The 15,142-nt window shown below is 44.4% G+C and overlaps 1 protein-coding gene across 1 annotated transcript in view; it reads left to right on the top strand.

Annotated features, from left to right (window-relative positions):
* CAPN13 (calpain 13) overlaps nucleotides 1-12,126 on the top strand; it is a 42,339-nt gene extending 30,213 nt beyond the window's left edge. The window contains exons 13-19 of the mRNA XM_074926497.1: nucleotides 734-796; nucleotides 1,839-1,896; nucleotides 2,975-3,042; nucleotides 4,717-4,785; nucleotides 5,892-5,970; nucleotides 8,943-9,059; nucleotides 12,020-12,126. Coding sequence (XP_074782598.1) covers nucleotides 734-796; nucleotides 1,839-1,896; nucleotides 2,975-3,042; nucleotides 4,717-4,785; nucleotides 5,892-5,970; nucleotides 8,943-9,059; nucleotides 12,020-12,126 — 561 coding nt within the window. The remainder of the gene's footprint in view (nucleotides 1-733; nucleotides 797-1,838; nucleotides 1,897-2,974; nucleotides 3,043-4,716; nucleotides 4,786-5,891; nucleotides 5,971-8,942; nucleotides 9,060-12,019) is intronic.
* The last annotated feature ends 3,016 nt before the right edge of the window (nucleotides 12,127-15,142 follow it).

Consider the following 15,142-nt stretch of genomic DNA (forward strand, 5'->3'; position numbering starts at 1 on the left):
GTAGTGTAAATGGTGGCTTATTATCTCTTTCCACTGACAAGCTGTCAGTTTACTCAGCTGTCATTGTTAGCCAGTGTTTTGACTTTGAATTATGGTACCCACACCACACTTTCTATTCTTGTTTAGGTATTTGGGCTTCACCGGTTTGAATTACCTTGCACAGATCTGAAGGCACTGGGGTTTAGGCTTAGTCTTTGGGAAACTTTATAATGTTAAGGGTAGTTTCCCCTAGTCTCTGGTGGATCTCCTCACTGAAGGGTTGAAAAAAGTCACTTAACCATTGAATTGCAATTGCTCAGGTACAGTCAAGCCTGCCTTGGGTTTGAGAAGGTACAAGAGAAAGGAAAAGTCAACTTCTCTATTTTCTTGGTTCACATGAATCTTCACATGCCCTAAGCCAGTGGTTTCAACCAAAGGGCATCAATAAGGATCGGGCTTTGTACCTCTATACTCATGTATTGACATGCTGAACTCCACCCTGGGTGTATTCTTTTGTCTTCCTCGGGCCCTGAGGTGCTCCTTCCTGGTTATACTAAGTGATAACATCCAAACTATGCTTCTTCCTTCATTGCAGTAGCTGTTCATCACTCCTAGTCCACTTTACTCTTGCGGTGTTAAAACTACAGCCTGTACATTCTCTGCCCTCTCTAAAGTGTTGTTTGGATCTGGGGACTTGTGCCTCCAGCTGTTTTGCAACAGAATTATTTATGGGCATACTTTGTCTTTGATCCAGGATGTACCAAGACAGAACCAGGACAGATCCTATAAGGCTCTCTTCCTAAGATACACTAAGCAGGTATCCTATCTAAAGCATTTTGCTGGAAAGAAAAAAAAAAAAAAAGAAAAAAGAAAAAAAAAAAAAGCATGTGGGCTTTCTAAAAAGAAAAACTGATCTACGATGCTGATACAAATCCATTTAGAAAAATGTTTTTTGGAAATGTAGCTCCATCCTCAAGGGGATACCCTGAAAACAGTATTGACTGACCTGCCAAAATCCCCAGAAAAATGGGACGTTCACCTCGGATAGATTGGCTACCCCCATATATCAGCAGAGGATTGGAGATTTGTGGCTGTGCTGGTGGTGGGCTTGCATGTGTACTTTTTGGCTTTAGTTTGTTTATTTACTGAAAGCAATTAGAAAGCCTTGGGTATTCCATCCTCTCATCAGCATCATTTTCCACTTGCCTTCACGGCATTTGGAAACCAAACATCAGTCAGCATTTGAGTAATTGATTCCTGCTCTTTCAGAGCCAAACTCTGTGTGTTCACAGGAGATGCTTTCAATGGTTTAATAAACTGTTACAAAGAACTCCTCGACTTAGTCAAGAGGAAAAAAAATAACTGCCAAAAGTCTTTGCACAATGGACCTCTTGCAGTTAATAGTTATATCAGTGCATGAAGGTGAAAATGAACGCTGTCTGCCATGCTGAATGCCCTGGGGGAGGGAGCAGTCAGGTTCACCATTGAGCGGCTCAGAGGGAAGCGGGCAGAAGCGCCTCTGCTCCCAGTCCACTTACCCAGCTGCCTGCTGTGCCTGCCCATCGCAGCTCCCCAGCAAGGGGCTGGTGAAGTCAGCAAGTGTTCCCATCACTGCTGAAAGTACCCCATGGTGATGGGACTGCCTGTAACTCCCCTGAAGACTCTTTTAGGGAAGGACAAAGAGTGGCCCAGCAGCATGAAGGGCTTTGTTATGCTCCCAAGGGGATGCTGCTGCTGCTCTGATGTAAGCAGAGGTCCTTCCTGGTTGCCACAGTGCACGAGTAAAGAAGTTTCAGGCAAAAGTGACACAGGAGAAAACTTTATGCTCACAGACCTCTCTGCATTTTATTCTGCATTAGGGCTCAACTATTGATGCCTCGCAGCTGCAACAACTCCTTAATGATGTGATCCTGCAAGGTAAAGGTTTTACAACCCAGCTAATGTCTTTGGTGCTTCCCTATCATTAGTCTAGTGTAAATTAGACAGAGGATTTAGTGGTGTCCTGATGGTCCTCCAAAAATCCTCAGTGTGGCTTACTGCACTGTTGGATCTTGGAAGAATGAGAAGTGCCTCCACCAGGGTTCCTTTACATACACAACCATTTGGTTTTATTTTTTAAAGAAAATCAAAGAAATATTCGCATGAAGAAGAGGCAATGCAACCCAGACCAGCTGCTGACAGACTCTTTAATGCATGGCATCAGCAAGGCTGTGCATCTGCTTGACATCCAAATTTCACCCTCTTCTCCCCTTCCCAGTTCTGCCAAGAGACAGCCTGTGCTCGCAGACCTACTCTACCCTATTCTGCCCTTCCTGGATGTCACTGCAGCCCCTATGAGCACCCCCCTTTCTGCCTGGCACCCCACAAATTGCAGCGGGAACTCAGTCCCTAGATGTGCTGCACCAGTGAATGCCCCTGGGAACTGTGCCTCGCACTCTCTTCACTGTCAACCAATTCTTCCCAGTTCAGCCCTGGCCTGCATCATTCCTCTGCAGAGGCCTTGAGCTGGCTTTCACCATTTTGCAGACTTCCTAACCTGCCCACCTCAGAAAGAGCCTGAGACAGGGGCACAGCCAGAGGACCCAAACCAACTCAGTCACGCACGAGATTTAGAGTGCTTTTAGGATTCGCTAATTCAGCATAAATGGCCTTTCTTGTCACCGTAATTCCCCTTATCCTCCTTTCAAAAGGCAAGAATTTCCATCAGGGCAGGTAGGTGGGCAGATACTATGCAGAGCAGCAAACTGTGATCCCAAACAGTGCACGTGTCCTTGGGGAAGGGAGTAGTAGAGATGTCTGAGACATGTCAGACTCCCTCAATGGACCTCAGCCTGCCATGTAGCCCTTGCTGCTGTTTGAGAACCTGAGGCAGATCTGGGGGTTTTTAGCCATGTGAGCCTTCTTCAGACTGGTATTCTTCTTCCCTCTGGTGACTTAACACCTCTGTCACTCCTCTTGTTCTTACTAATTCCTTCTGTTTTGTCATTCCTTGCAGATGAAATGACCAGTCTGGGAGGAAGATTCAGCTTCGATTCATGCAGAGGCATTTTAGCTCTGATGGATGTATCCTTTCAGCAGAAGCAATAAACTTCCCCAATTCTGCCCATCCTTGCCTTGAGTTATGGCTGAGCTGAGCATCCCAGTGTGAGAACCTGCAAGTAAATATTAGCCACAGTCCTCAATAAATAACTGTCCCAGAGTCTATGCAGGACTTTGCCATGCATGCCCTGGCTCTGGTGTGCCTGATGAAAGGTGAGGGTCAACCTTCTGCTACCAGCTAACTCTTTGCTCTCATATTTCTCTCTGCAAGACCCAGGGCTTGGCTAAGCTTCACCCTTTGGTGCAGGTCCCAAGCAGAGCCCAAGGAGAGGAAGCAACACAGAGCTCAGTCATAGCTCGCCTCTTCCATCACAGCTGTGCAGCCACACTGGCCCCTGACGGCAGCTTGAGCAGGCTGCTAGTACTGCCCGCAAAGCTGGTGTTTGTGGGAGAAGCACTATCACTGCTGAATCCCAGGCACTTGCCTGGCAGGCCATTCATCCTTTCCAGTGTACCTTCCATATTTAGATGGATCATGCAGTCTTTTTACTGTTAACAAGACAGCACTGGAAATATACATTTCTGGCCATTGTAGAACAGGAAGTCTCCTTGATGAAAACATAAATTCTCCCGTGTGTGTTTTCTCCCCATGGCTTGCTTGCTGTCTCTTTTATTCCATGCCTTGAAACAACTTTAGACATTTTCAGCCCCTCACAAACTCACAGGTAGTGAATAAAGACGACCAGAAGTCCCTCTCTCCTTCCAGCTTTCTGCCTCCAGACAGAGTGAGTCTAGTGAAGGAGACTTTTCCCCCTTTCCAAAGCCCCTCCTGGGCTAAGTGGGCACTGTGAATGCATGGCACATGCAAAGAACTGACCAGGCCACTGCTCTGCTTTAATTCAAGTTGAATTTTTCACTCCCTGGGCTGCATACAACCCATGTGCAGTGTGACCTATCCTGGCCTGCAAAGACAGGATCAACTTTTTTCACTCAGGTTTCATGGCAGTGGCACTTGTCTGCTTATGTTTCACTGGCAATGAATTTTCTTTCAGGGAGTTCTCACCATCCTAGCTGCATTATGTGAGATGTTGCATGTCTGCCCAGGACTCCTAGATGATGTATGGAGGGGAGCAGATCCTTTGGACATAGTCCTTTGAGCATCCCTGGGGGATGTCTGCTGACACCCCTGGACTCCTGCAGCTCAGGGTGGAGAAGTGTTTTCTCACGTGTGGCATATGCATGGCTCAAAGGCTGCTGCTGCCTTCTGATAGCAGGCATCAGAATCGGCCACTCATGCTCTTGGCTCCTTCAGTGCCCATTCCTCCAGGAGGATCCAGCCAGAGCTAATGCTCTGCTGCCTCCTGCTCAGAGGCGAGACAATGTGCACACGTGGCCTGAAGCATGGGGTCACACATTCATCCACAGGGGCCTCTGTGTTCCGTGGCTAAATGTCAGCTGAAGCAATCACTGCAGGTTCCCTTGTGGTTAAAGGCACCACATAAATAGTAATCTTTTGTTGTTTGTGAGCACAGGTATGAGCAGTTGCACAATGTGCCAAAGAAGGTGAATTTAAGTATAAATGAGAGCACCTTGGCTTTTTCAACACAAAGTAACAGACAAAAGAGACTGAAACTTATGTCTGTCTGTATGTAAAGGTTTAGCTCTTATTAACTGTTAAATTCTTAACTAAATGCACAGCTCAACTCGAATGGACATCTCACACTGCAGGAGTTTGGGCGCCTCTGGCGAAGCCTGACTAAGTACATGGTACACAGGGGCTGCTCTCTCTTCTCTGTCGATGCTGTACTCTTGGGCTTTTCATCAGCAGAGTGCAGATGTCTGTGATATCAAAGCACTGGGGGGGAAACGTTGCAAAGGTTGCTTGCTTAGTGGGTCAGGTTTTTATCCTCTCATGCAAAGGTTGACAGCTCAGGAAGCAGTGATGTGTGTAAAGTGCTCCAAATGAGCAGCTGAGGCTTTTCTAGAGCAGAGAATATTGAGGAAAAAGGGGGAAAAGGTAGGAAAGCCAATTAGGCTCAGAATTTGATGGAAGTCTCTGTTTGTGTGCTACCACTGGCAATTTTTTAAAAAAACCTTTCTAAGCTGAAACGAGTTCTTGAACAGTTGTCTGAAAAATGTCGCTTCCTCATTGCTGCAGTTTGCAGTGGAAACATGTAGGATCAGATGAAAGTTCATCTGGGGGAAATATCTCTGCCCCAGGATAAATGTTAGGTCTGGAAGCAGGGAGGACAGTAGCTTCATAGTTAGGATCCCACCTAAATTCTGAGTCAGGGCATGCATGGTAGCTTCTCTGTCATGTCCTTCTCCCTCAGTCTTGTTGCAGGATGGGAAGGTTTCCTGAAACTTCAGGGTTGGGTGGGCTCTACTTTGTTTCATCCCTCTTGAGATGGTCTGAGGCCACCTGGGACATGGGGTGCCAGTTCCCCATCTGGCAATGGTGCTCTTCCCACTGCCAGCACTGCAGGTATGGCTTGTGAAATTTCAACGGTGTATTGGGAAAGATGACCCCAACACTGTTCTGGGACCTGGGGACTCATGGCTTATTTCACGTGTCTAGACATTGTCTTTTTGTCAGTAGAGGTGTGAGTATTCCCACTGCTGCCTGCACACGTAAACCAGGGAGTGAGAAAAAGGCTTCCGCCCACCCAAAACTGTGGGATTTCTTAGACACTAACGTACTGCCTGAGCCTTCTGGAAATGGGTCTCCCTTGTCATGGTCACCCCCTCTCATCTGTTGAATTTCCTTGCAGCCTATTTATTAAGGAGGAAAATCATCCTACATAATTAAATGTAGCAGTAAATTTGGGGAATGCTGGTATGGGCTTGAAATCTGTCTTTACACTTGTTTTTAGGATATCTTCAACAAGGAAGACAGAAATCATTCTGGATTTCTTGATGTGTCTGAACTGAAGAGTGCAATACAGACAGCAGGTACGTCCATAGGTGCTAAGCAGATCCCTTTCTTGTCCCTGTGGAAGTGAAGGAAAGGATGAAAGAGAGGAAAGAAAAAAGAGCTTTAGGGAGAAAGTAGTTTGGATTGTGCAGAGGTGCCAGTTAGATCACAGCTCTGCTCAGAGGTCTGCATTGTTTTAGGGCAGTGAGACAGAAATCTCATTTTAGGAAGAAACCGTTTGCACTGACTGCAGCTGGGGAGCCAGCAGGGAGATGCAGGGAAGGAAATCACTGGCCAGAGCCTTCAGACTGTCTTATCCATAGTGTCTCCAGTCATGGACAAAAAGTCCAGCAGAGGAAAGGAGTAAGGAACAGTCGATGCTTGCACTTGCCTCAATTCCTGCAGTTTCTCTCCAGGGCAGTGACAAGTCTGTAAGGGACTGTAAGCCACAGTGACAGACGTTTATTGGGTTTGCACTGACCTCTGTTGGCTACACGAATGCTGAAACTTGCAGTGAGTGCGTGGGACACCTTCATGTTGAGTGGGGTGTCATCTCTCTGGAGACTTTGTGCATGAAATACAGCTCTGAGACAGCAATCTTCTTATAATGGTACAGTAGAGAAGCTCCCATTTGGCTACGTGGAGCTTGGAGGGCTGGTGTGCCCAGGAGGAATTCGATGTAGAATTGCTCTCTGTGCAAGCCATCAGCTCAGGGAAAATATATATAATCTGTTTGTTGCTGAGAGGGGGGCAGAGCATTAGCATCTGCCTGAGGAGCACAGCACTGGTATGCCAAATGTCAAAGGAGAAGCTGCTGGGTCCATTCTATAAGAAAGGCACTAAAGTGTAAAACTGGGAGGAAAATTGTACATTGAGAAGTCCCGGCAGCCAAAACAGTGCAGCTATTTGAAGGGATAAAAAGGCACTGATACATGGCAAATTTAATACATGTTAGGCTAGAAGAAGTTCTGAGGGGGATGAGGGAAGAAAATGATAAGCTCATTCTTGCTGCCTTCTGAGCCAGACAGCTGCATTTGAATCTGTCTTTGCATTAGGATGATCCCTGCCCTGGCTTTTAAACAGGAAGGAGTGGGTAGCCCCAGAAAGCTTTGGGAGGTTGGCGCTTCCTCTGGGAATGACACTAATGTATCTAGATACAGCTTCTAGCCAGCTGTTCCCTGAAGTGTTCAGTGCTTTCCCCAGCAAAACACTGAACTGTGTGCTTAATTTTCACTGTTGTCCTAATGCTTCAAAGCATAATAATCATGGGTCAAATTTTCTGCCAGAGTAAAACATTAACAGCAGTGCTGCCCTGAAACGCAGGAGCATTGGTCTGGAGTATTGACAAACTCCTCACTGACAGTATTAAATGCATCAAAATAAAATAATAATAATAATAATAATAATAATAATTATTATTATTATTATTATTATTATTATTATTATTATTATTATTATTAAAAGTAGGTAAATATAAAGTCTGTATTTTTAAACTCAACTAAAACCAGAGTGAGGAATCCATCAGACAAAAGGTGTGGGGAGTAACCTCACACATAAGCATCAGCATATAACTGAAATGTCTTGGGAAGAGAGAACTGACATTTCAGTCTTGTTGATGAGGTTAATTGGGAGACATTGCCAGGTGAGCAGATTTCAGAACAAGTATATCCCAGACAGACCATGCCAAATTGTCAGTGTTTTACTAGTGTAAGACATGCTTATAGCATTTTGTAAGCAGCACTGAGATGCTTGCTGGCATCTGCTCTCCAGAGAGAGCTTGATTAAATTCCTGTTGCCTTCAAGAGGTTAAAAATGAGATAGAATTCATTGCTCACTACTACAATGGTTCTTGGCAGTGGTTTAAAACCAGAATCGAAGAACAAATTTTATTAATTGGATTTTTTTAATTACTAACTTTTCCTCCTTGGAAAAAAATCTAAAAATCAGGATTATCTTAATTTGAAATGTATCTTAAGCCCAAATGTATTCCCATTATTTAAATATTCAGCATTGTGTGTCTGCTTCCTGCTGGAGACCTTCTCCAACTAGGCTTATGCAACCAGAGTTTGTACCCACCTCCATCGGCTGTATTTTCCCCTACACAGGTGTAGAGAAACCATTTCCTTCTTTTCCGCTTGTTCAACTAATTTAGCTCCATGATGAGTTTATTTAAAACTGAAAAGTATAGAGCTGTTTGAAAAAGCAGGAATGTTACTTCTCTTCCAGCTGAAAACTAGGGGTGGGCAAATGAGACTTTTCTGAAGTCTCGAAGAATGCATTAAACCGAAGCTATCAGTCCAGCTCTCTGCAGAAAAATTCTCTTTTGTTTAGCAAATCAGCTTTTAGTGCAAAATATATTTAAATCATTCCTCTTATATAGCCAACACATTTAGGGTAGTTTTATTTAACTAATAAAAGAATCATTCTAAAAGGCAATTTTTGTTCATTCAATTGAATACCAATTTCCATCCAAACAGTCTGTGACACAAATACTGAATAATCACCTAATAAAACAGAAATGCACCCTTCACCATTTTCTAATAAAAGAGAAAATGTAAAAATTAAGAATCCTAGGCATGCTATACTGCATAATAGCGTGAGTGTGTGGTATCTCCCTGTTTAGCAGAAAGCGCCAGTGGTATTGTAAATGCTATGCTCAGACTTTAACAGTTATGAGCCATAGAAAATCACCCCTTTCTTACAGAAAATAAAAGCTAAAAAGGCAAAGCAATATAACACTAGATTAGTTAGCTCAGTGTTTCCTGCTTGCTGACCCAAGCCATAATTCAAGTAAGTGACTAGAAGGACTTTGATTTTCCATCACTCTACCCCAACTCTTATGCATAAACCTGGGGCAAGGCAAGCTGCTGTCCAGGGATGCAGACTTGTCGTGACAGGGTGGGGGGCTGAGGGAGGGCCCCAGCTTCTCTTCAGGGTGCACAGGGCCATCAGAGCTGGTCCATCATCACACAGTGTGTCCCCAGTGTTGATATTCTTCTTCCCTCCGCAGGACTGGCTGCTAACGAGCAGCTCCTGTGCCTGCTGGCCTTGCGGTACGGCGATGCTGCCAGGAGAATTGGCTTCTCTGACTTTGTGTGCTGCATGCTGCGCCTTGAAACCATGACCAGTGAGTCTCAGCACCGGGGCCTGTTGTCAGGCAGGGGATGTAGCAGCAGGGGAGCTTACAAAGCCAGACTGAGAGCAGTGTCAGGAGGCAAGGGACACAATGCTAGACATGATAACATACGTCTAACAGCGTAGCTTGGAAATAACAAGACTGTCCAAAGTCCAGGCATGGTCCAGGCATTACTTCTGGCAGCCTGTTTGCCAGAAGCCAGATTTATCTCATGCCCACAGGAGCAACTGGCTGGTAGAGAGCTGAGAGAAAGCAGCAGCTGGGAATACAGTGATGTCCTTGCTGAAGGGGACCATAAGGAAGGTCAGCCCCCACTTTCCCATCAGAGCTCGTCAGAGTGCCAGTGGGCTGCAGCAGCACCACACTGCCCTGTGTTTTTCCCTGCTGAGGAACAGTGGTAATTTATATCCAGAGCTTCTTCAGCTGCCAATCCTTTTTTGCTGCATTGATTTAGTCTGGCCTCTGCAGGCTTGTCCTTAGAGCCCCTATGCACTAAGACTCATTTTCTACAAAACAAGATGTGTCCTTGGGCTGGTGCCCTTCCACACAAACTTGAGCATGCTGGTCAGCAGCAGAGCTTCCTCCAGGGTGGCGTGGAGCATTGCCAGTACCACTTTGGAGAGACTGCATGCATTCATGCCCAGTGAAGAGGAATGAGGCAACACATCTGAAGTGGAAGGCTTTGTCTTTTGCCTGAAAGTCAGAGAAGTCTGAATCACAGCAAGGGAGGTGCTTTTGGTGCTGCCTCTTTTTTGGTTTTTTTTTTTGACCTGGAGAGATTTTTTTCCAACCAACTTCAGTGACATTCTCTCATTTTTTTGGTAAGGAGGTCCGAGATCCTTCTCAGTGGATAAAAAACCCACGCCCTGTGTTGCATCCAGCTATTGTCTGGCAGTTGCAAGAAGGGAGTGTCTGTAAATAAGCCTTTCCCTGAAAGTAAATGGAATTCTGTTTTACAAAAGCATAATTTTTACTACTCTAATAATAAGCATTTTGACTGGAAATACTGGTAGTTAAACCCAGCAATTGTGACCCATGTGCTAGAACATTGCTACAGCAATTTAGTTCATCTTTGGAATCAGCTGTGTTTCAACAGCACATGGAAATGAGTGTTCATTTTTTCTCATGTGTTTTTACCACTGATGTTTTATGGGCCAGTACTGCTCAGCGGATCTGCCTGGATGACACTGCTTAAAATCCCATTTCAGGGGAGCATAGCAGAAGCAGCTCAGAAAGTCAGAGCGTGTCCTGATCTTAATGCTTTCATTAAAAAACAGATAACTTGTAAACACCCACTTTTTGTGATTATAATGTCACTTACTGTAGATTAAAATTCTTATGCCTAAATCAGTACCATGGCATTTTTTTTCATCTTAAGAAAGATCCTCATACATTTTAAGTGCCAATGTAAAGACAACTCCTTTACATCCATGGGGAAAGGAATCTCTAAAAGTTTCATTGCTGTCTGTAATGAGTATATTAAAATGCTCTCAGCTCTTTCAGTTATCACTTTAGAGAGGGTTTAATGTGGAATACATTTCTCAAACTTTTCAAATCATTGTGAATAAGATTGTTACAGAAGAGGATAAGGGTGTCAAGTGGGAATTAAAGCCAGTCCACCTTTATGATGATGTGAATGCAGCAGGGGAGATAAAATCTGTCCCATTAGATCATTACTCATCCTTTCAAGATAGCAAGAGATGAGACCCAAACCAAAAGCCGTAGCTTCTTTGCAAAGTCTGTTTGAACGGAGTTAATGAAGTTGTAAAGGGGCACTTACCTCTGCCCAGAGGAGGTAAATCCAGTGCTGCCTTTTGTTCCTAAAAAGACTGCCAGGCGCAAGCCCAGCCCTGCAAAGACAACCTTGTCAAGAGGCTGCGCGCAACATGGGGATTTCCTCGTTCCATGCCTTTCTCTAGAGAAGCATAGGCTGGATGTGTGCTTCACCATGTTAGCTTTCCTCTCTGCTTTCTCTCTGCTCTGCATAATGTAAGTAGCTCTGGTTGACTCCCAAGGGATAGATGAGCAATGTGCCCTTGTGCCCTGTTCTTACACTCTCCCAGAAGCCTTGCACTTTTGTCTAAAGCCCAGCAGGTTTCAAAACATTCATGATCTTCTAATGCCTTTTCCATTCAGGGTAGGAAACGTGCTCCTGGAGAAATGTGTCATTCAAAGATAGACAGACTTAAATTTGTTTCAACTTTTTATTACTGTTTATAACAGCTCATTTCTAGGAGAAAAGTAATTTCAAAATAAATAAAAAGAACTCAAAATACTGTGTTTTGACTTTATCCAAACACTTGAATTTGAACATTTCTCCTAGACAAACTGCATTGTAAATGTGCACATAGAATAGCAATATTTGAATGAATTTAAATGTACTGATGGCAAAGTGTTCTGTCAGAAAACTTTCAACAATGTTAATTTCAAACTCTAGCTGAATAACAGCAGCATCTGCATTTATATTCTCTGGAAAAAGCTTGCAAGGCATAGTAATGACTTCAAGAGAATCATTTTCTTTAGGGCACGTTGTGATCACTCACTGCCAGGGAGGGTGGAAAAGGACCAACAGAAAGTTTCCCTGTGGGAAGATGTGTTCCATTGGTTCACTGTTCTCTTGTCAGTCTTCAGGTGGGAGGTATGACTGAAACAAATTATGAGAGAACATGAAAGCAGTCACAACGAGCATTCCCTGTCCCTACACTTTTGCCAAATTCTGGCCCTGCAATTGGAATGCCTTCCCAGGCTGCGATCCAAAGGCCGAGGCAGAGGGGGTGCCCAGCGCAGCAATGGGATGTGACTAGGCAGGACAGTGCGGGTGGACACCTGAGCCAGACAGAGCATTCCAGCACAAGGATTGCAGCTCTGCTCCTCAGCTGCCACAGCCTTATGTCTGCGTTGCATTCTTGCTTCCTCCTCATCAAATAAGATTTTCTTTGTTCTACCTCTAGATGCATTTCAAAACTTAGCAGAGGGAGGATCACAAGTTTTGATGACGGCAATGGAGGTAAGAATGCTCCTTCCTTCTCTTCTGTACAGGTCTGAATGGGACCAGTGAGTATGTTGGCAGGAGGGTGAAGTTAAAGATGATGTGTGCTGTATATTGCTTGAGGTTTTGCCTCTTACTCCAAGAGTGGTGAGGGTTTTTCCTGGCTGGATGTATGTTATGGGTAGGCGGTATTTCCCTGGGGTTCCCTGGCCCCAGTCACTCAGCCTCGCTAGGGTGAGCACAGCTCAGTGGTGGCCAACCACATCCAAAGCACGGTATTCCCTTACTGATGCCAGCCTGCCATTGCTGGAAACATCGCTCAAAGTGACTTTGAGGAAGCAATGGGAAAAAAAAAAAAAAAAGCATGCCCTCATTTCTTACTGCCCCATCTGTTAATTCTGAATTGCAAAACATCTTGGTTTTAAGAAAGAAATGGCAGACAAATGCTTGCTGCTGCTGTTTGTCTTAAAAGCACAGCCTGAAGGATAGCTAGCTGAACAGGGATACATCAAGCTTTTTATCAGCTAGTCTGAAGCAAAAATCCTGCTGTGCTCTGTAGTGATATGCCTGAGTGCTGTATTTTATCAGTCTGGGGACTGTTATGTGACAACACAGTGTTAAAAAGATTTTTTTTTTAAAAAATCCTTTTACAATCTTGCTGGCTCCTGTTTACACTCTGTGGTTAGTTCAGTGGCTCACAGTTCATTAAATCTGTTTTGCACTAAGAACTGAGCAGAGTTTCCAAGCAGAGGCTCTGAACCTGTTTTTTAGGGTAGTCTGTAGGACAACCACATTCCCAGAGCCTGCTATCCCTTTCACTCTCAATCATGCAGGTGCTACTCTTTCCCATCAGCTGCTGCAATAATTTATCATGGAAGGCAACATATGGAAAGTGTTTCTGGGTCTGAATTGTAATAAGAGGAAAAATGCGGTTCCAAAACCCCTTAACTATCCTGTGCAGGACATTGGGTCACAGCCTCAAGGTATGAAGACACATGTCTGAAGACTTAGTGTAACATCACTATCTAGATGCACCTTTTCTTCTCCTTTTTCCAGTGGCTGACTCTTGTCATGTACACCTAAATGTCAGAACTCAATGTGTCTGGTAAGTAATCTCCTTAATATTATACAAACTGAGAAGAAAGGGTTGTGTGCCCTTACAGTGGTCACAGTGAATATGAGTGAGGACCTTACAGAAAGCTCACCCTGGTGGGTTTTGAGAGAGAGAGAGAGAGAAAGGTGAGAGCTGCAGCATGAGAGGGGCTGGAGAGGGGCTGCAAAGGGGATTGGACTCTGGGCTGTTTTTCTGGGGAATTGCTGATGGTCTTACGAGTTGCTCAGACCACCGGTGGCTCAGTTAGCCACTTGTCCCCAGTTCCTACCTAAGGTAATACATTTTCAATAGATCAACTAGTAGAACTTGTCTTTTTTGTCTTCTTCAGAGGGATGCAGGTACTCCTACATATCTTACATAGCTGTAGCAGATGTAAAGCCAAGTAGAGGGTGGGGATAAGTGGTCATTTAAATTTCTTGGTCAGTCTGATTTCACATTTTTAACTGAATTATATGATTTAGTTTACTTTTGAACAACAGTTCCTCCTTTGTGCTTCATCTGATGTTTGCTCCCTCCATGTCAGGCCTGGAGCAGGGTGTTTTTTTTATCTGAAGTTTACCTGGACTTTCTAATTTTGCTACTGGGTTTTCATGAAGGACTTTTTCCTACAGAATTTGTCCTGTTTATACATCCATAAACTGTGTTGGCCACTGTGCTTCTACTAATGCACTGGGACATGGATGTTCCCAGTTGCAATGGTAAAGCGTTAGTGCTGGTCCCAGACATTTGGCACTGAGGAGAAAAGAGGGAGGAAGCACAATCCTTAGAGAAAATGTGCAGTGGGGAGCCAGCACATTCCTGCCTTTGTATTGTGGTTGACCCCAGGACCTCACGGTGCACCCTTGGGCAAAGTCACACATTTTCCTTATCAACCCAGTTCAAAAACAAAAAGCAGGACCTTCACTGAAAACCTGGGACTGCATCCAGATGAGCCTTCCTATAGACAGGAATTACAATAATAAGTAATACATGAACAGCATCTCTGGTATCTCACATCCTGTTTCTTAAGGCAATTGACACTGGATGCCAGCTTTGGTGGGAAGCTGAAAAGGGAAATATATAATCAGGGTGTAAATTACACTCTCCCAGGGAGAATGCATGGTAGATTCAGACTGAAGGCAGCGGTGGCTCCATGTCTTTAACCCTTGGCTCCAGGACAGTGGTCATGCCCAGATGCTCCTCTATCTTGGCTCCTAATTGCATCCAGTGAGTCCATCTGCATCAGGAGCTGGGCTTCACCACTCAACACTGTGAGACCTTCACCCCTCTGAGCTCTGTTTGCATACAGTTATTTGTTTGAAAGTCTGACCTTTGCATTCAGAGTACTTTGGACAGTGCACCTTCCTATTGTCACAGCACAGCTCTTTTTTAATGTGTTGATGTGTAGAAACAGATTATTCACAGCACAGCACCCACCCCGTGCACTGCAGACTATCGTTAGGTAAATATGAGACTAGGAAGACCTCACTTTGGGGGATAAAGTTGCTTGAATTACTGCTTGCAAATTATATTCATAGTCTGTTTAGTCTTCTTTTTTCCTTTCATGAATCATTCATAAACCGATCATAACTTCTGCAAATATATAATTAATCATAATTTTCACTTACCAGTTTTGAATGAAATTCTGCCTGTAGGGTGTTCGTAAGAAGTTTGCTTGAGCAATTTAGCAGCCACTTGCAGCCAGAGACTGGGCAGTCATATCACGGCCCCTCAGAGGACTGAAACTCTTTAAACTAGAGCATAACAAACTATGAATGATGTGGGAAAACACACATGACGTTTGTTGAAAAAATTCTGTTGGAAAAATATCATTAGTGATTTCTAAAGACTGACCTCCAGCTGTCTGTATGAGTCTTTTTATCTCTGTTTTAGGTGGCTTTTCTGCTCCTCAGTAGGCCACACAGCCCAAGGCCATCCCATACAAGAGCCATCATGGGGTTCTTGAAAAACCACTGTGAAGGAGTGAAGCCA

The sequence above is a fragment of the Athene noctua genome, chromosome 1 (genome assembly GCF_965140245.1).
Source record: "Athene noctua chromosome 1, bAthNoc1.hap1.1, whole genome shotgun sequence".
NCBI lineage: Eukaryota > Metazoa > Chordata > Aves > Strigiformes > Strigidae > Athene > Athene noctua.